The 20,000-nt window shown below is 44.1% G+C and overlaps 2 protein-coding genes across 3 annotated transcripts in view; both read left to right on the top strand.

The window, feature by feature from the left end:
• LOC139386695 (ralA binding protein 1) overlaps positions 1-2,319 on the top strand; it is a 38,609-nt gene extending 36,290 nt beyond the window's left edge. The window contains exons 13-14 of one of the 2 annotated variants that reach the window (XR_011629097.1): positions 1-44; positions 183-2,319. The exon at positions 1-44 is cut by the window's left edge and continues 1,021 nt beyond it. The gene's annotated coding sequence lies outside the window, so the exon portion shown is untranslated. The other variant, XM_071132516.1, reaches the window with a different exon arrangement.
• Positions 2,320-2,978: 659 nt separating this feature from the next.
• Positions 2,979-15,752, top strand: LOC139387260 (ras-related protein Rab-31-like). The gene is made up of 7 exons (XM_071133372.1): positions 2,979-3,194; positions 3,783-3,862; positions 4,890-4,971; positions 5,800-5,871; positions 6,495-6,601; positions 9,056-9,165; positions 13,280-15,752. Exons 1-7 carry the CDS (start codon positions 3,159-3,161, stop codon positions 13,369-13,371), a joined length of 579 nt encoding a protein of 192 aa, XP_070989473.1. The 5' UTR covers positions 2,979-3,158; the 3' UTR covers positions 13,372-15,752.
• Positions 15,753-20,000: the final 4,248 nt, after the last annotated feature.

The raw sequence follows: 20,000 nt of genomic DNA, 5'->3' as shown, positions 1-20,000 counted from the left end.
CAACTCCACTTAATGCTTGTCTTTACCAATCCTGTACCAGTCCTGTACCAATCCTGCACCAGGCTGCACCAATCCTGTACCAGTCCTGTACCAATCCTGTACCAGTCCTGTACCAATCCTGCACCAATCCTGCACCAATCCTGTACCAGCCCTGTAGCAGTCCTGTACCAATCCTGTACCAGTCCTGTACCAGTCCTGTACCAATCCTGTACCAATCCTGTACCAGTCCTGTACCAATCATGGATGGAATGGATCCTCTGTGCCATAATAACTGAGAGAGAGAGAGAGAGAGACATGGGTCTGTTGGGTCGATAGAACCACTAAAGACAACATTAAAGAGAGATGGCAAACATTTTTTTTTTACAACTTCATATTCATCATCTCCATCACCACCTCAACATCAACGTGTGAGAAAATGGCGCGTTTCTATTGTTGTTGTTGTTGTTGTTGTTGTAATAAACAATATAATTACGAGCGTTGCCAATGACATGCAACGGCTCCTCCATAATTGTTTAAAGTCACGTGACGCACACTGATGATGTCATTGGAAACACTTGTCTTCTTCTTCTTTTACTACAAAACATAGAAATGCTTCATTTACACACATGTTGATGTTGGTGCTGCACGATGAATATAAGATATAAATATTTGGAAACATAAATACATTTTTATTTATTTAATTTATTATTTAATTGACTTGCCTAGTTAAATAAAGGTTAAGAACAAATTCTTATTTACAATGACGGCCTAGGAACGATGGGGTTAACTGCCTTGTTCAGGGGGCAGAACGATAGATTTTTTTACCTTGTCAGCTCGGAGGATTCGATCTAGCAACCTTTCGGTTACTGGCCCAACGCTCTAACCGCTAGGCTACCCTGCCGATTAGTCTATCTATTATATATTTACATAATACTCTGGTAGATATTGGTGATTGGTCTATCTATATATTTACATAATACTCTGGTAGATATTGGTGATTGGTCTATCTATATATTTACATAATACGCTGGTAGATATTGGTGATTGGTCTATCTATATATTTACATAATACTCTGGTAGATATTGGTGATTGGTCTATCTATATATTTACATAATACTCTGGTAGATATTGGTGATTGGTCTATCTATATATTTACATAATACTCTGGTAGATATTGGTGATTGGTCTATCTATATATTTACATAATACTCTGGTAGATATTGGTGATTGGTCTATCTATATATTTACATAATACTCTGGTAGATATTGGTGATTGGTCTATCTATATATTTACATAATACTCTGGTAGATATTGGGAGAAGAAGACTAGTCCTTGCTAATAGAACATTTTTAAATGTTCCTGATGCCATTTATTCAGTAATATAATATATAGTAGATGATGGCAAGCTGAAGAAGCAGCACGGACATGTCAACTTCACTGAGCACTGCTGTGCCTGTTAATACAAACCTTTTGAATGATCTACAGAACACATTTCAGAACCCAAAGAGATAAGCGTTACGAAATGCTTATGTAGTGCTTATGAATGTTTTATGGATGGGTTATGAATGTGTTATGAAGTCCTTTATGTAGGTACCCTTCAAGTAAAATGTTGCCTGCCTTTTTCCATATTCATAATTACATCTCTTATTGACAGAGGGTCAGAAGGACTGGGTTGTGTTCATTTGGGCACCAAACGGAAGAAAACGAATTGAAAACGGGGTGGCACTAACTTAACTTGTTCAATGAGAAATGCACATTTTTTTTTCTCTTTCCGTTTGCAAAACATTTTTTTTTAAAACAACGTTTTTTTATTTCATTCTGTGCCCTAATAAACAAGAGCTTGTTATACGTTGGGCGCAAGTCAACATTATAAGTCAGTCATTACAGAATACATAGTCTATGACCATTGGAACAATGGAAACACGCTACTTTACCTGTCGGTGTCAATTTGTGATGGGTGAAAGCGAAGGACATTAAGACGGCACAGCAGGATGTGCATGTACATTATTGTAAAATGTAAAACATACTGTATTTTCAACTCTTATGTTGTTTTTCGGCATTTCTGTTGTTTTTGTTTGACGTAAGTAATGATCTGAATTAACTGAAGGAAGTGTGACCGCGCTCTGATCTACAGCGTTGGAACGTGTTGGTCTGAGAAAATCCTGTTGCCGGGGAAATGTGATTTTACAAATGTTATCGTTTATTAACGAATCTGTCACGATTGAAATGGATATGACTCGTAACTGTGGTTTCATCTTCGCCATAAGGTTATTTTCATATTGTTAAAAGGCTTTCGTAGCTTCCCATGCCAGTTGAAAAATAAAGGTGTAGAACTGAACATTATGCTTCCTTATTGGTCATATTTTCTTTATAAATATATATAAATATATATATTTATATATAAAACACCAGTAAAACTACCCCAAGGTTGTCGTGTTAATCAATGAATGAATAAAATTTGGATTTATATAGCTGTTTTAACATTTGTCAGGAAGTGTTATATAGAAGCTGACCTTGACCCCAAAATTGCAATCTGTATCTCAGAGGGTATAAGAAACCTGGAGATGAACCAGATTTGAGGAAAGGCATATTCTCTTCTGGCTTCAGCCGTGTGCACCATAGCTCTGTCTATTCAAAACTTATTGATATGTCATATTGGGAACTTCTGAACAAACTCTGAATATTGCTATGGCAAAAAGTCTCCTCATCCAACTCCAGTCCATTCTCACAGGCTACATTAATAATTGCCATACCTGGAATTAACCGTAACATGTCGCGGTTATATTTTCCACTGTGTGTCCTCTTCACTCGCACACCACCTCTCTTTTCTCACCATAATCACTCCTGTTTTGGGGGACAGCTAATCTAGAGTTTAAAATAAACAGTTAGTTTATTCTCTGGGACTATTTTTTTATTTATCTCCTTGTCTTTTTCAGTTCTCTTCGCTTTTGAACGTAACAGTAACGGAAGAGGTCACGCCGTGACGTGACATTGAGCGTTTCGGGAGGTTCGCTTCAGCTGATCCCGTTACATTTAGAAAGATGGCCAGTAGTCCTGCTTAGGGGCTGAAGTTCTTTCTCTTATCTAAAGGCAAAATACGTTGTAAGCAAACGTGGAGAGACAAAGGCGTTGAAAAGAAACGGAAGAAGTATGCCTAGATTGCCATAACTCTTTAAAATGGCCATACGGGAATTAAAAGTGTGTCTTCTGGGAGTAAGTGAAATAAGTTATTGGGTGGTTGATTCTCTTTGGAAATTCTCTCTCTTTATACTGGGAACACGACCGTTTGAATGTCAATCTGTCTTGCTAGAATTCGACCTCGTATAGAAACTGCATCTTTATCTCATCTTGTCGAAGAATCGTTGTACATTGGAGACATTTCTTTAGTAAAATAATGTGGAGTCGCCGCCACATAACCTAATCATAACCTTTCCCCTGACCTTGATAGGCCTTTTACAAATCCCTTGTTGTATTATGTTGTTGTTGTTTATTGTACTGCGGTGTTGTTGTCCTGGTCCATTGAGTGATTTCCCTTACGGTGCATGTTGTTTTGGAATGGCTCTTCTGACCCATACCAACCGTTCCGCCACCACCCGGTTACAGATTTTATAAAGTAACCACTCGGTCCTACAGATACAGTATGTATGTATCCTTGGTTAGCACGAGATACACAAACAACAACAACAACAGGTTACTAGGATGCTTTAGCCAATAGCGTTGTGTATCTTCTCGAGTCTTTTGTACAGACCGAGTAACCCCGATATAGCATTTCACCAATTTCTTATTTCTTTCTTTCGGTAGGATACAGGAGTGGGCAAGTCTAGTATTGTATGTCGTTTTGTACAAGACCATTTCGACCACAACGTCAGTCCAACGATAGGGTAAGATGTCAGAGCGTTAATACCTTTATTTTATTCAATAGGCAGCAACAAGTGTGTAATTAGCTTCCTGCCTGTCCTGTTCTGGAGACCTTTTCGGGATTATCAAGTTAATTGCACGAAAATCTAAAATAAAACCAAAGTCTCAAACTCTGTCTTATGTCCAGGGAAGGAAATGAAATGAGTAATTATGTGTCAGAAGGATTTTCTTGGAAATAAGGGCTTTATATTCAAATCCAGCTTTCTCTGTCTGATTCTCTATCTGATTCGGTATCTCATGATAGGCTTTGGTGGTTACTGAGTCTAAAACATTCATCATCCCTCGAGGGGAAAAATAAAGTTATTCTTCTATTCTGTTTTGTCCTGCTCTGTCCTGTCCTGTTCTGCTCTGTCCTGTTCTGACCTGACCTGTCCTGTTCTGCTCTGTCCTGTTCTACTCTGACCTGACCTGTCCTGTCCTGTCCTGTTCTGCTCTGTCCTGACCTGTCCTGTTCTGCTCTGACCTGACCTGTCCTGTTCTGCTCTGACCTGTCCTGTCCTGTCCTGTCCTGTCCTGTTCTGCTCTGTCCTGTCCTGCTCTGTCCTGTTCTACTCTGACCTGACCTGTCCTGTCCTGTTCTGCTCTGTCCTGACCTGTCCTGTTCTGCTCTGACCTGACCTGTCCTGTTCTGCTCTGACCTGTCCTGTCCTGTCCTGTTCTGACCTGACCTGTCCTGTCCTGTTCTGCTCTGTCCTGTCCTGCTCTGTCCTGTTCTGCTCTGACCTGACCTGTCCTGTTCTGCTCTGTCCTGTTCTGCTCTGTTCTGCTCTGCTCTGTCCTGTCCTGCTCTGTTCTGCTCTGTCCTGTTCTGTCCTGTCCTGCTCTGACCGGTCCTGCTCTGACCTGTCCTGCTCTGACCTGTCCTGCTCTGACGGGTCCTTCTTGTTCTTGACCTATTCTGTCATCAACAGTTAACACTATCCTATCATCCTCGACCGTTGTCTTAATGATTAAGACTATGCTAGGCCTTATGTTCTGTGACACTTGCAGGGCATCGTTTTTAACCAAGACGGTCCCGTGTGGACACGAACTACACAAGTTCCTCATCTGGGACACAGCGGGACAGGAAAGGGTGGGTACATCCTCTTTCTCCTTTTCCTCATCATTTATCATGTCACTGGTATGGTTGCCATGTCCATGTCACTGGTAGGGTTGCCAGGACCCAACTCATTCTGGGAGATTAGAAAAACCCGTTCACCTTGTTTTAATTTTATCTAGTCAACAATAAAATAATGTTGAAAATCAGTTTCACAGCTCACCGGGAGGTAAAGGCTGATTCATGGAGACTGGAAGGGTCAGAAACGGGCAACTAATCACTATTTGATTTGTCCATTGGACCGAGATTTAGTTGGACGTTGTCGTCTTGTCTCGCGTTGCCATAGCCACACTTCCTGGATGCCGATGGTGTCTGTCCAATCACTGCTCAGGTGGCTTACACAATATTTTCTTGCCTGTGTAACATATCGTCTCGTCGTCATGAGAAGAATTCCTATTCTCAGAGAAGATGTGCTTTTGTCATTCTGGGACACACCATGGGTCAGAGTTCCAAGGTTCATAGTATTGTTGTGGCGTGATGACTCACAGGGGTGGGGTGTAAATGGAAAAGTGTGTGTGTGTGTGTGTGTGTGTGTGTGTGTGTGTGTGTGTGTGAGTGTGTGAGTGTGTGTGTGTGTGTGTGTGTGTGTAAATATGCTGACCAGTTGTATTGTTTTGCTATATACTGTAGCTGGTATCTCATCTCTTTCTCCAAATGTATATTATTTCCTATTTGCATTTAAACTTGAATGTTTTTTTTAAAGCTGAACTAGTTAGTTAAACATGGTTTAAACCCAGTAATTCAGTCATATGAACTGCAACTTCCCCTTGTTCATAGCTAACTTCCTGTATGTTTGTGTTCCAGTTCCACTCGCTGGCTCCCATGTACTACCGAGGCTCTGCCGCCGCTGTCATTGTCTATGACATCACCAAACTGGTGAGGAACCCGATCAATATTCTGTGTGGATTCCAGACGAGAGACATTACAGTGTGGCCTATTTGTGTTGTCTTGCCAACTCCTGTGGTCATTGTCATGCCAAACAGATCTGAGACCAGGGACTGTATTCAGAAAGAGTCTCACAGTAGGTTATTTAGGATCAGTTTTATAATATATAATATAATTAAGATTGTATATTGGGCAGGTGGGGACCTGATTCTAGATCAGCACTTCTACTTTATGAATACGGGCCCAGGCTAGAGAAAGGAGGCTTTGGGGGTAAAAAGCTACGTTTGACAAATCAGTCCTGTAGTAAAGTGTAACCTGGCCATTGGTCTGTTCTGCCTGCCCTGTTCTGCCTGTCTGCCCTGTTCTGCCTGCCCTGTTCTGCCTGTCTGCCCTGTTCTGTCTGCTCTGTTCTACCTGTCTGTCTGCCCTGCTCTGTTCTACCTGTCTGTCTGCCCTGTTCTGTTCTACCTGTCTGTCTGCCCTGTTCTGTTCTACCTGTCTGTCTGTCTGCCCTGTTCTGTTCTACCTGTCTGTCTGCCCTGTTCTGTTCTACCTGTCTGTCTGCCCTGTTCTGTTCTACCTGTATGTCTGCCCTGTTCTGTTCTACCTGTCAGGACTCTTTCCAGACACTGAAGAAATGGGTGAAGGAGTTGAAGGAGCACGGTCCTGAGGACATCATTGTAGCCTTGGCAGGGAACAAGAAAGATTTGGGGGACATCAGGTATCATCAGCCCTTCACCACTTCTGTCGAACTGTGTTTTAAAGGCTAACGTTGTCATGGAAACCCTGTTGATTGGTCGCCATGGTGTTGTGTGTTACTATTGTTGGGACTCTGCAATAGAACTCTGCTCTGTAGGCCATAACAACCATTTGATTGACAGGACCTCGATGTCCACCTTTGTTACATTTATGCCTAGGAAGTATTAGCCTAGGTACCAGTCTCAAGCTAAGGAGGTGTAGTAAGTTGACAACAAGGGTTTAATTTTGTTGACTTAACAACTAAAATACTATTCTGAGTTGACATTCACACAAGGGTGTAACCTCACCACCACCACGTTAAAGGCTGTTATGGAAGCCCTGTTGATGAGTCACCACCACGTTAAAGGCTGTTTGTTATGGAAGCCCTGTTGATGAGTCACCACCACGTTAAAGGCTGTTCTGGAAGCCCTGTTGATGAGTCACCACCAGGTTAAAGGATGTTATGGAAGCCCTGTTGATGAGTCACCACCAGGTTAAAGGCTGTTTGTTATGGAAGCCCTGTTGATGAGTCACCACCAGGTTAAAGGCTGTTATGGAAGCCCTGTTGATGAGTCACCACCACGTTAAAGGCTGTTTGTTATGGAAGCCCTGTTGATGAGTCACCACCAGGTTAAAGGCTGTTTGTTATGGAAGCCCTGTTGATGAGTCACCACCACGTTAAAGGCTGTTTGTTATGGAAGCCCTGTTGATGAGTCACCACCACGTTAAAGGCTGTTCTGGAAGCCCTGTTGATGAGTCACCACCAGGTTAAAGGCTGTTTGTTATGGAAGCCCTGTTGATGAGTCACCACCAGGTTAAAGGCTGTTATGGAAGCCCTGTTGATGAGTCACCACCAGGTTAAAGGCTGTTATGGAAGCCCTGTTGATGAGTCACCACCACGTTAAAGGCTGTTTGTTATGGAAGCCCTGTTGATGAGTCACCACCAGGTTAAAGGCTGTTATGGAAGCCCTGTTGATGAGTCACCACCACGTTAAAGGCTGTTTGTTATGGAAGCCCTGTTGATGAGTCACCACCACATTTAAGGCTGTTCTGGAAGCCCTGTTGATGAGTCACCACCAGGTTAAAGGCTGTTTGTTATGGAAGCCCTGTTGATGAGTCACCACCAGGTTAAAGGCTGTTATGGAAGCCCTGTTGATGAGTCACCACCAGGTAAAAGGCTGTTATGGAAGCCCTGTTGATGAGTCACCACCACCAGGTTAAAGGCTGTTATGGAAGCCCTGTTGATGAGTCACCACCAGGTTAAAGGCTGTTTGTTATGGAAGCCCTGTTGATGAGTCACCACCAGGTTAAAGGCTGTTTGTTATGGAAGCCCTGTTGATGAGTCACCACCAGGTTAAAGGCTGTTATGGAAGCCCTGTTGATGAGTCACCACCAGGTTAAAGGCTGTTATGGAAGCCCTGTTGATGAGTCACCACCAGGTTAAAGGCTGTTATGGAAGCCCTGTTGATGAGTCACCACCAGGTTAAAGGCTGTTATGGAAGCCCTGTTGATGAGTCACCACCACGTTAAAGGCTGTTTGTTATGGAAGCCCTGTTGATGAGTCACCACCACGTTAAAGGCTGTTCTGGAAGCCCTGTTGATGAGTCACCACCAGGTTAAAGGCTGTTTGTTATGGAAGCCCTGTTGATGAGTCACCACCAGGTTAAAGGCTGTTATGGAAGCCCTGTTGATGAGTCACCACCAGGTTAAAGGCTGTTTGTTATGGAAGCCCTGTTGATGAGTCACCACCAGGTTAAAGGCTGTTATGGAAGCCCTGTTGATGAGTCACCACCACGTTAAAGGCTGTTTGTTATGGAAGCCCTGTTGATGAGTCACCACCACATTTAAGGCTGTTCTGGAAGCCCTGTTGATGAGTCACCACCAGGTTAAAGGCTGTTATGGAAGCCCTGTTGATGAGTCACCACCAGGTAAAAGGCTGTTATGGAAGCCCTGTTGATGAGTCACCACCACCAGGTTAAAGGCTGTTATGGAAGCCCTGTTGATGAGTCACCACCAGGTTAAAGGCTGTTTGTTATGGAAGCCCTGTTGATGAGTCACCACCAGGTTAAAGGCTGTTTGTTATGGAAGCCCTGTTGATGAGTCACCACCAGGTTAAAGGCTGTTATGGAAGCCCTGTTGATGAGTCACCACCAGGTTAAAGGCTGTTATGGAAGCCCTGTTGATGAGTCACCACCAGGTTAAAGGCTGTTATGGAAGCCCTGTTGATGAGTCACCACCAGGGAAAAGGCTGTTATGGAAGCCCTGTTGATGAGTCACCACCAGGTTAAAGACTGTTTGTTATGGAAGCCCTGTTGATGAGTCACCACCAGGTTAAAGGCTGTTATGGAAGCCCTGTTGATGAGTCACCACCAGGTTAAAGGCTGTTATGGAAGCCCTGTTGATGAGTCAACCCAAGCTGTAGTTTCTCTTTTAACAGGGAAGTTCCTATGAAGGAAGCTAAGGACTTTGCTGAGTCTATTGCAGCAATCTTCATGGAGACCAGCGCCAGAAACGCTGTCAATGTGGAGGAGCTCTTTCAGAAGATCAGTAAGTGTTTTACTTTAGAGTTTATGTTGGCGAGGTGGTTCGTTCCATACGACCACATCAAACACTGTTTAGATTGTTTTATCAGGAATTGTTATGCAATATGTTCCATGGGTCGGCAGGGTAGCCTAGTGGTTAGAGTGTAGGGACGGCAGGTAGCCTAGTGGTTAGAGTGTAGGGACGGCAGGTAGCCTAGTGGTTAGAGGGGAGGGGCGGCAGATAGCCTAGTGGTTAGAGGGGAGGGGCGGCAGGGTAGCCTAGTGGTTAGAGGGGAGGGGCGGCAGGTAGCCTAGTGGTTAGAGTGTAGGGGGGGCAGGGTAGCCTAGTGGTTAGAGTGTAGGGGGGGCAGGGTAGCCTAGTGGTTAGAGTGTAGGGACGGCAGGTAGCCTAGTGGTTAGAGGGGAGGGGCGGCAGATAGCCTAGTGGTTAGAGGGGAGGGGCGGCAGGGTAGCCTAGTGGTTAGAGGGGAGGGGCGGCAGGTAGCCTAGTGGTTAGAGGGGAGGGGCGGTAGGTAGCCTAGTGGTTAGAGGGGAGGGGCGGTAGGTAGCCTAGTGGTTAGAGGGGAGGGGCGGCAGGTAGCCTAGTGCTTAGAGGGGAGGGGCGGCAGGTAGCCTAGTGCTTAGAGGGGAGGGGCGGCAGGTAGCCTAGTGCTTAGAGGGGAGGGGCGGTAGGTAGCCTAGTGGTTAGAGGGGAGGGGCGGCAGGTAGCCTAGTGGTTAGAGGGGAGGGGCGGCAGGTAGCCTAGTGGTTAGAGGGGAGGGGCGGCAGGTAGCCTAGTGGTTAGAGGGGAGGGGCGGCAGGTAGCCTAGTGGTTAGAGGGGAGGGGCGGCAGGTAGCCTAGTGGTTAGAGGGGAGGGGCGGCAGGTAGCCTAGTGCTTAGAGGGGAGGGGCGGCAGGTAGCCTAGTGGTTAGAGGGGAGGGGCGGCAAGTAGCCTAGTGGTTAGAGGGGAGGGGCGGCAGGTAGCCTAGTGGTTAGAGGGGAGGGGCGGCAGGTAGCCTAGTGGTTAGAGGGGAGGGGCGGCAGGTAGCCTAGTGGTTAGAGGGGAGGGGCGGCTGGTAGCCTAGTGGTTAGAGGGGAGGGGCGGCAGGTAGCCTAGTGGTTAGAGGGGAGGGGCGGCAGGTAGCCTAGTGGTGAGAGGAAAGGGGCGGCAGGTAGCCTAGTGGTTAGAGGGGAGGGGCGGCAGGTAGCCTAGTGGTTAGAGGGGAGGGGCGGCAGGTAGCCTAGTGCTTAGAGGGGAGGGGCGGCAGGTAGCCTAGTGCTTAGAGGGGAGGGGCGGCAGGTAGCCTAGTGGTTAGAGGGGAGGGGGGGCAAGTAGCCTAGTGGTTAGAGGGGAGGGGCGGACTGACAAGGTAAAAAATCAGTCGTTCTGCCCCTGAACAAGGCAGCTAACCCACTGTTCCCCGGTAGGCCGTCATTGTAAATAAGAATTTGTTCTTAACTGACTTGCCTAGTTAAATAAAGGTTACATATAAAATAAAAAGTCACTAAACTAAAGCATCCCTCGTGAATGTCTTTTTATGTGTGTTTGTTGTAGACACTATCGCATTCAACCTCGTCAGACAGAGTAGCACCGTTCAGTACAGTGTCTGTTAGCATCTCTGTTAGGGACAAATCTGAACTTCCACTTCATTCAGTACAGTGTCTGTTAGCATCTCTGTTAGGGACAAATCTGAACTTCCACTTCATTCAGTACGGTGTCTGTTAGCATCTCTCTCAGGGACAAATCTGAACTTCCACTTCATTCAGTACAGTGTCTGTTAGCATCTCTGTTAGGGACAAATCTGAACTTCCACTTCATTCAGTACAGTGTCTGTTAGCATCTCTCTTAGGGACAAATCTGAACTTCCACTTCATTCAGTACGGTGTCTGTTAGCATCTCTGTTAGGGACAAATCTGAACTTCCACTTCATTCAGTACGGTGTCTGTTAGCATCTCTGTTAGGGACAAATCTGAACTTCCACTTCATTCAGTACAGTGTCTGTTAGCATCTCTGTTAGGGACAAATCTAAACTTCTACTTCATTCAGTACGGTGTCTGTTAGCATCTCTGTTAGGGACAAATCTGAACTTCTACTTCATTCAGTACAGTGTCTGTTAGCATCTCTGTTAGGGACAAATCTGAACTTCTACTTCATTCAGTACGGTGTCTGTTAGCATCTCTCTCAGGGACAAATCTGAACTTCTACTTCATTCAGTACGGTGTCTGTTAGCATCTCTCTTAGGGACAAATCTGAACTTCTACTTCATTCAGTACAGTGTCTGTTAGCATCTCTGTTAGGGACTAATCTGAACTTCCACTTCATTCAGTACGGTGTCTGTTAGCATCTCTGTTAGGGACAAATCTGAACTTCCACTTCATTCAGTACGGTGTCTGTTAGCATCTCTCTCAGGGACAAATCTGAACTTCCACTTCATTCAGTACAGTGTCTGTTAGCATCTCTGTTAGGGACAAATCTGAACTTCCACTTCATTCAGTACAGTGTCTGTTAGCATCTCTGTTAGGGACAAATCTGAACTTCTACTTCATTCAGTACAGTGTCTGTTAGCATCTCTGTTAGGGACAAATCTGAACTTCTACTTCATTCAGTACAGTGTCTGTTAGCATCTCTGTTAGGGACAAATCTAAACTTCTACTTCATTCAGTACGGTGTCTGTTAGCATCTCTGTTAGGGACAAATCTGAACTTCTACTTCATTCAGTACAGTGTCTGTTAGCATCTCTGTTAGGGACAAATCTGAACTTCTACTTCATTCAGTACAGTGTCTGTTAGCATCTCTGTTAGGGACTAATCTGAACTTCCACTTCATTCAGTACGGTGTCTGTTAGCATCTCTGTTAGGGACAAATCTGAACTTCCACTTCATTCAGTACGGTGTCTGTTAGCATCTCTCTCAGGGACAAATCTGAACTTCCACTTCATTCAGTACAGTGTCTGTTAGCATCTCTGTTAGGGACAAATCTGAACTTCCACTTCATTCAGTACGGTGTCTGTTAGCATCTCTCTCAGGGACAAATCTGAACTTCCACTTCATTCAGTACAGTGTCTGTTAGCATCTCTGTTAGGGACAAATCTGAACTTCCACTTCATTCAGTACAGTGTCTGTTAGCATCTCTGTTAGGGACAAATCTGAACTTCTACTTCATTCAGTACAGTGTCTGTTAGCATCTCTGTTAGGGACAAATCTGAACTTCTACTTCATTCAGTACAGTGTCTGTTAGCATCTCTGTTAGGGACAAATCTAAACTTCTACTTCATTCAGTACGGTGTCTGTTAGCATCTCTGTTAGGGACAAATCTGAACTTCTACTTCATTCAGTACAGTGTCTGTTAGCATCTCTGTTAGGGACAAATCTGAACTTCTACTTCATTCAGTACGGTGTCTGTTAGCATCTCTCTCAGGGACAAATCTGAACTTCTACTTCATTCAGTACGGTGTCTGTTAGCATCTCTGTTAGGGACAAATCTAAACTTCTACTTCATTCAGTACGGTGTCTGTTAGCATCTCTGTTAGGGACAAATCTGAACTTCTACTTCATTCAGTACAGTGTCTGTTAGCATCTCTGTTAGGGACAAATCTGAACTTCTACTTCATTCAGTACGGTGTCTGTTAGCATCTCTCTCAGGGACAAATCTGAACTTCTACTTCATTCAGTACGGTGTCTGTTAGCATCTCTGTTAGGGACAAATCTAAACTTCTACTTCATTCAGTACGGTGTCTGTTAGCATCTCTGTTAGGGACAAATCTGAACTTCTACTTCATTCAGTACAGTGTCTGTTAGCATCTCTGTTAGGGACAAATCTGAACTTCTACTTCATTCAGTACAGTGTCTGTTCGCATCTCTCTTAGGGACAAATCTGAACTTCCACTTCATTCAGATTTTCACTTACAGTGAAAGTTAAGATTCACCACTTAAAGGGATAGTGTGAGATCTTGGCAATAAGCCCTTTTTTTCTACATACCCACAGTCAAATGAACTCATGGATACCATTTGTATGTCTCTGCGTGCCGTTTGAAAGGAAGGTATCTCCTGGAGCCATTGCTTACGCTAGTTACTCCAGAAACGACCTCAACTTCCTTCAAAACTGCACCTTCAAAACTTATCCTGTGTTGTGTTTCAGGTAAACAGATTCCGCCTCTGGAGAATCCAGACGTTGACAGCAACGAGTCCTTCAAGATAACCCGGCGTCCATCTAACAAACTCTGCTGCTAGTAAGACTACTGCTGAGTCCCAAATAGACCCCGAGCACCCTACCCTCGCTAGACCATAGCACCCTAACACAGAGTCACTGCTCTCGATTGGACAGGTGAATGATCCACCTATCTAGCTTATCTGACGTCAACTTGGAGATATCACCGCGTTTCCTCTTGGATCTACATGAAGGTTTAGGGAGTAAGGAGTCGGTTCCGAATTCAGCATCAGATTTGCCAGTGAGATTATCACGGTCCTTGGTTCCACACACACACAGCTGCGTGGATCACAGGGTCCACAATGCAACATTGTAATACACTGCTGCGTGGATTCAACTACTCATTGTCCACCTCCACACAGACCACCATGCATATTGGTCTCAGGGGAGAGGAGGAGGACAGCCTGGCTTTGGCTTGTGATAGATCAGACCCTCTCACCTGTAGCATAGTAACCAGCGTGTCCAGGGCCAGAAACCACCCCTATAACCCATAGAAGGATACAGTAACCCATATAAGGATACAGTAACCCATATAAGGATACAGTAACCCATATAAGGATACAGTAAGCCATATAAGGATACAGTAAGCCATATAAGGATACAGTAACCCATATAAGGATACAGTAACCCATAGAAAGATACAGTAACCCATATAAGGATACAGTAACCCATATAAGGATACATTAACCCATATAAGGATACAGTAACCCATAGAAAGATACAGTAACCCATATAAGGATACAGTAACCCATATAAGGATACAGTAACCCATAGAAAGATGCAGTAACCCATATAAGGATGCAGTAACCCATAGAAAGATGCAGTAACCCATAGAAGGATACAGTAGGTGGACATTTTGCCATATTGCTTATACCTATCCAATCCTCGTCTCAGATTGACTCCAGTGCCTTGGTAAGGTGTGTTGTAAGTGTCGTTTCTGGACTGGGCCTGTGTGTACAGGCCCAGGAGGGGAACCAGTTTGTCGCCCTCTAGTGTTTTTGGTTAGAGATTAACATCAGAAAATGGATCCTGAAGTTAAACACAATTTAAAGGAGAACTGCACTTCCTGATTTGGCCACGTTTTTCATCAATTCTCATTAAGAAATGCTAGCGGCCATGACTGAAGGTAAACGAACTGTTGTCACAAAGTTGGAAGCACAGAATCGTCTAGAATGTCATTGTATGCTGTAACGTTAGGATTTCCCTTCACTGGATCTAAGGGGCCCGAACCATGAAAAACAGACCCAGACCATTATTCCTCCTCCGCCAAACTTTACAGTTGGCACTATGCATTTGGGCAGGTAGCGTTCTCCTGGCATCCGCCAAAACCAGATTTATTCATCGGACGGGCAGATGGTGAAGCGTGATTCATCACTCCAGAGAAAGTGTTTCCACTGCTCCAGAGTCCACTGGCGTCGAGCTTTACACCACTCCAGCCGACGCTTGGCATTGCGCATGGCGAACATAGGTTTCTGTGCGTCTGCAAAAAACAGGGCATGAATTGTTGACGTGATTGTAATCCAAACCCCTCAAGGAAAGTCATGACTCAGTCATTTACCAAACTCTTGTTTTGGACAAGACTGACTTTATGACCAACAATTATCCTATTTTAAACATTGTAGTAAATTTGGACATTTTTAGAAATGAGAGATTCTGACTCATAGTGATGTCACAAAGGCTGTTTTAAAAATGGAGGGATTAGTTCTAAGGGGCAGTTGACCTTTAAAAAAAAAACAATAGACACAGAGACTTTTATACATGGTAGGTGTACGCCTACTGGGATATGTTTTTAATTCATATTCAGCAGCACAATTTAAAAAAAACGTAACATTTTAATCCTGAAAATCGAAACATGTTAGTAGAGCTCATCTCTAACGCGCTGAACATGAACATTTGGATAAATTGCACAAATATTGAATAATCTAGTTGAGTTTAATGACGTTTCATAAAATGACTAAAATACGATGCAGACTAGAGATTACGTTCTGAATTCTTATACGATATAGAGATGACAATCCAAATTCTCATTAACCGAATATGCAGTCAACAGTTGAGCAGATCCAGTGATTGCATTGTTGCCTTGTGGCTCCGGGAATCGCGTAGATCGATAGATATCAATATCGGCAGCTATATTGATATCGATTGCATGAATTTGGTCTCGCCAACCGTTGTCTTTTTCCCATCGAATGCTGGAATAGAATATGTATTTTGAGAATGTATAAGGTGTTCAAAATGTATTTGAAGGACGAAGTAGCATGAATTCGAATACCGGAGTTGCCAAGCCTTGTTTTTTGTTTGTTGCTATGTTGTAATTATCATCCATATGTTGTCATTATTATGTAATATTGACCAACTACTGAAAAGGGGCCACTATCACAATAAATACAACTATTGACAACTATAATTTTATTTACTGATTGATCGGTGGACTAACTACTGTATCTGTGAGGTAATACAGCCTCTTCGATTCAACCACTCGGGAGGGGGATTTTAAAATCCTATTTTTTTAATCGGGATTTTAAAGTGGCACTTTTATGTCGCTAGTTCCTGCACTTTCTCATGGAAAAACAATGATACAGTATTAATGACGACATTTGATGACTACATTCCCTAACAACGCCACACCAATGGTAATAGCTGAATTGCCGTAAAGTAGACCTAGTTAAAAGGATGGGTCGAACTGTACAACAGATGTACCTTTTGAAAGTATGAAGCTGAGTTAACAGCAACCAGTCCTTGCGGATCTAAGCAGAGGATTTAATGTTTTGGATTTTTATTTTTTATTTGTTTAATAAATGTACTTTGTGGGAAGATACTATAGATGAGACAAAAAACAACAACAATTTCCATATTTTGTTTCTATTTGTATTTAGTACCATGTTGGACATTTGTCTGTGTACAGTTATACACACACAGAGGTGTTAGCTCACAATACGGAGACGTAGTATTCTGTACAAACTTGACAAATATCAAGTGTCCAAGTGTGGGATCAATAAAACTAGACTTGGACACTTCCCGGCCTGAGTTTGGCTGTAACCGTTTATACGTACAGGCCATTCTGCAATGCAAACAAGTGCCGTTGTTTTCCCTCTGTAGACCAAATCTAATATGACATTTATTATTCATATTATTATTCATATTATTATTATTATTATTATTAATAGTTTAAATTGTTCATTTTTTTGTGTGTACTTGACTCAAGTTATTCCCTTTTCTATAACACACTAACATGTTATATATTATTAATCTGTCTGATAATAAAGTGGTAATACTTGTTTTTTCTCTTGGTTCTTTATCTCTTTTGTTTCTGTTGTGTTGTCGACAATTGTAAAAGTTGTTACTATCCCTCTGATCCACAAATGGACTGTTTTCTCATACTATATATCTACATTACCAGTCAAAAGTTTGGACACACCTACTCATTCCAGGTTTTTATTTATTTATTTTTGACTATTTTCTACATTGTAGAATAATAGTGAAGACATCAAAACTATGAAATAACACATACGGAATCATGTAGTAACCAAAAAAGTGTTCAACAAATCAAAATATATTTTATATTTGAGATTCTTCAAAGTAGCCACCCTTTGCCTTGATGACAGCTTTGCAGACTCTTGGCATTCTCTCAACCAGTTTCATGAGGTGGAATGGAATGCATTTCAATTAACAGGTGTGCCTTATTAAAAGTTCATCCAGGCTGAATCACATCCGGCCGTGATTTAGAGTCTCATTGGTCATGAGGACTGCCATCAACTGTTCAGAGGAGACTGCATAAATCAGGCCTTCATGGTCAAATTGCTGCAAATAAACCACTACTAAAGGACACCAATAAGAAGAAGAGATTTGCTTGGGCCAAAAAACACGAGCATTGGACATTAAATTTGAGATTTTTGGTTCCAGCCTCTGTGTCACTGTGAGACGCAGAGTAGGTGAATGGATGATCTCCGCATTTGTAGTTTCCGTCGTGAAGCATGGAGGAGGAAGTGTGATGGTGTGGCGGTGCTTTGCTGGTGACACTGATTTAATTAGAACTCAAGGCACTCTTAACTGGCATGGCTACCACAGCATTCTGCAGTGATACGCCATCCCATCTGGTTTGTGCTTAGTGGGAATATCATTTGTTTTTCAACAGGACAATGACCCAACACACCTCCAGGCTGTGTAAGGGCTATTTGACCAAGGAGGAGAGTGATGGAGTGCTGCATCAGATGACCTGGCCTCCATCACCCGACCTCAACACAATTGAGATGGTTTGGGATGAGTTGGATGGCAGAGTGAAGGAAAAGCAGCCAACAAGCGCTCAGCATATGTGGGAACACCTTCAAGACTGTTGGAAAAGCATTCCTCATGAAGCTGGTTGAGAGAATGCCAAGAGTGTGCAAAGCTGTCATCAAGGCAAAGGGTGGCTACTTTGAAGAATCTAAAATATATTTTGATTTGTTTAACACTTTTGGTTACTACATGATTACATATGTGTTATTTTATAGTTTGATGTCTTCACTCTTATTCTACAATGTAGAAAATAGTAAAAATAAAGAAAAACCCTTGAATGAGTAGGTGTGTCCAAACTTTTGACTGGTACTGTAGATGGGTACCTCCTGCCTGATGTCTTCTGTGTTGGATTCAGCCCCCTCTAACCTCCTGCCTGGTGTCTACTGTGTTGGTTTCAGCCCCCTCTAACCTCCTGCCTGGTGTCTACTGTATTGGTTTCAGCCCCCTCTAACCTCCTGCCTGGTGTCTACTGTATTGGTTTCAGCCCCCTCTAACCTCCTGCCTGGTGTTTACTGTGTTGGTTTCAGCCCCCTCTAACCTCCTGCCTGGTGTCTACTGTGTTGTTTTCAGCCCCTTCTAACCTCCTGCCTGGTGTCTATTGTGTTGGATTCAGCCCCCTGCCCTGGTGTCTACTGTGTTGGTTTCAGCCCCCTCTAACCTCCTTCCTGGCGTCTATTGTGTTGGTTTCAGCCCCCTCTAACCTCCTTCCTGGCGTCTATTGTGTTGGTTTCAGCCCCCTCTAACCTCCTGCCTGGTGTCTTCTGTGTTGGTTTCAGCCCCCTCTAACCTCCTGCCTGGTGTTTACTGTGTTGGTTTCAGCCCCCTCTAACCTCCTGCCTGGTGTCTACTGTGTTGGTTTCAGCCCCTTCTAACCTCCTGCCTGGTGTCTATTGTGTTGGATTCAGCCCCCTGCCTGGTGTCTACTGTGTTGTTTTCAGCCCCCTCTAACCTCCTGCCTGGCGTCTATTGTGTTGGATTCAGCCCCCTGCCTTGTGTCTACTGTGTTGGTTTCAGCCCCCTCTAACCTCCTGCCTGGTGTCTATTGTGTTGGTTTCAGCCCCCTCTAACCTCCTGCCTGGTGTCTACTGTGTTGGTTTCAGCCCCTTCTAACCTCCTGCCTGGCGTCTATTGTGTTGGATTCAGCCCCCTGCCTGGTGTCTACTGTGTTGGTTTCAGCCCCCTCTAACCTCCTGCCTGGCGTCTATTTTGTTGGATTCAGCCCCCTGCCTTGTGTCTACTGTGTTGGTTTCAGCCCCCTCTAACCTCCTGCCTGGTGTCTACTGTGTTGGTTTCAGCCCCTTCTAACCTCCTGCCTGGTGTTTACTGTGTTGTTTTCAGCCCCTTCTAACCTCCTGCCTGGTGTCTATTGTGTTGGATTCAGCCCCCTGCCCTGGTGTCTACTGTGTTGGTTTCAGCCCCCTCTAACCTCCTTCCTGGCGTCTATTGTGTTGGATTCAGCCCCCTCTAACCTCCTGCCTGGTGTCTTCTGTGTTGGTTTCAGCCCCCTCTAACCTCCTGCCTGGTGTTTACTGTGTTGGTTTCAGCCCCCTGCCTGGTGTCTACTGTGTTGTTTTCAGCCCCCTCTAACCTCCTGCCTGGTGTCTACTGTGTTGGTTTCAGCCCCTTCTAACCTCCTGCCTGGTGTCTATTGTGTTGGATTCAGCCCCCTGCCTGGTGTCTACTGTGTTGGTTTCAGCACCCTCTAACCTCCTGCCTGGCGTCTATTGTGTTGGATTCAGCCCCTTGTAACCTCCTGCCTGGTGTCTATTGTGTTGGATTCAGCCCCCTGCCTGGTGTCTACTGTGTTGGTTTCAGCCCCCTCTAACCTCCTGCCTGGCGTCTATTGTGTTGGTTTCAGCCCCCTCTAACCTCCTGCCTGGTGTCTATTGTGTTGGATTCAGCCCCTTCTAACCTCCTGCCTGGCATCTATTGTGTTGGTTTCAGCCCCCTCTTACCTGTTGCCCGGTGTCTACTGTATTGGTTTCATTTGACATTTTAATGTCAGAGTGCCTGGATGTTGCTTGGATCGGTTGCGACCTTTGCCAACCCACCTATATAAATGAACCTAGGGGAAAGGCTGTTTGTAGTTCTATGCGATTACACAGGGAATACACATCTGACATCTAATAGGAAATGGTGCTGTCATTTATTTTGACACGTGTCGGATGCTATTTGGGAAACCAGAACAAGTGTAAAAACGATTAGTGAGTGGAATCAGTGTCATGTATCATGGCTCCCAAGTGCAGTCAACTGTAAAATGATACTTTGTATCTACCCACTGGACTCTCCGCTCTGCTCTGATTGGCTGTTTACATTAAGCGCAATTCAATTGGAATATATTTCCTGTTTTTTTTTTTCTCTCTCTCTCCTGATTTGACAG

Source organism: Oncorhynchus clarkii, chromosome 28, assembly GCF_045791955.1.
Source record: "Oncorhynchus clarkii lewisi isolate Uvic-CL-2024 chromosome 28, UVic_Ocla_1.0, whole genome shotgun sequence".
NCBI classification, from domain to species: Eukaryota; Metazoa; Chordata; class Actinopteri; order Salmoniformes; family Salmonidae; genus Oncorhynchus; species Oncorhynchus clarkii.
This window is presented reverse-complemented; position numbering and strand designations above follow the sequence as displayed.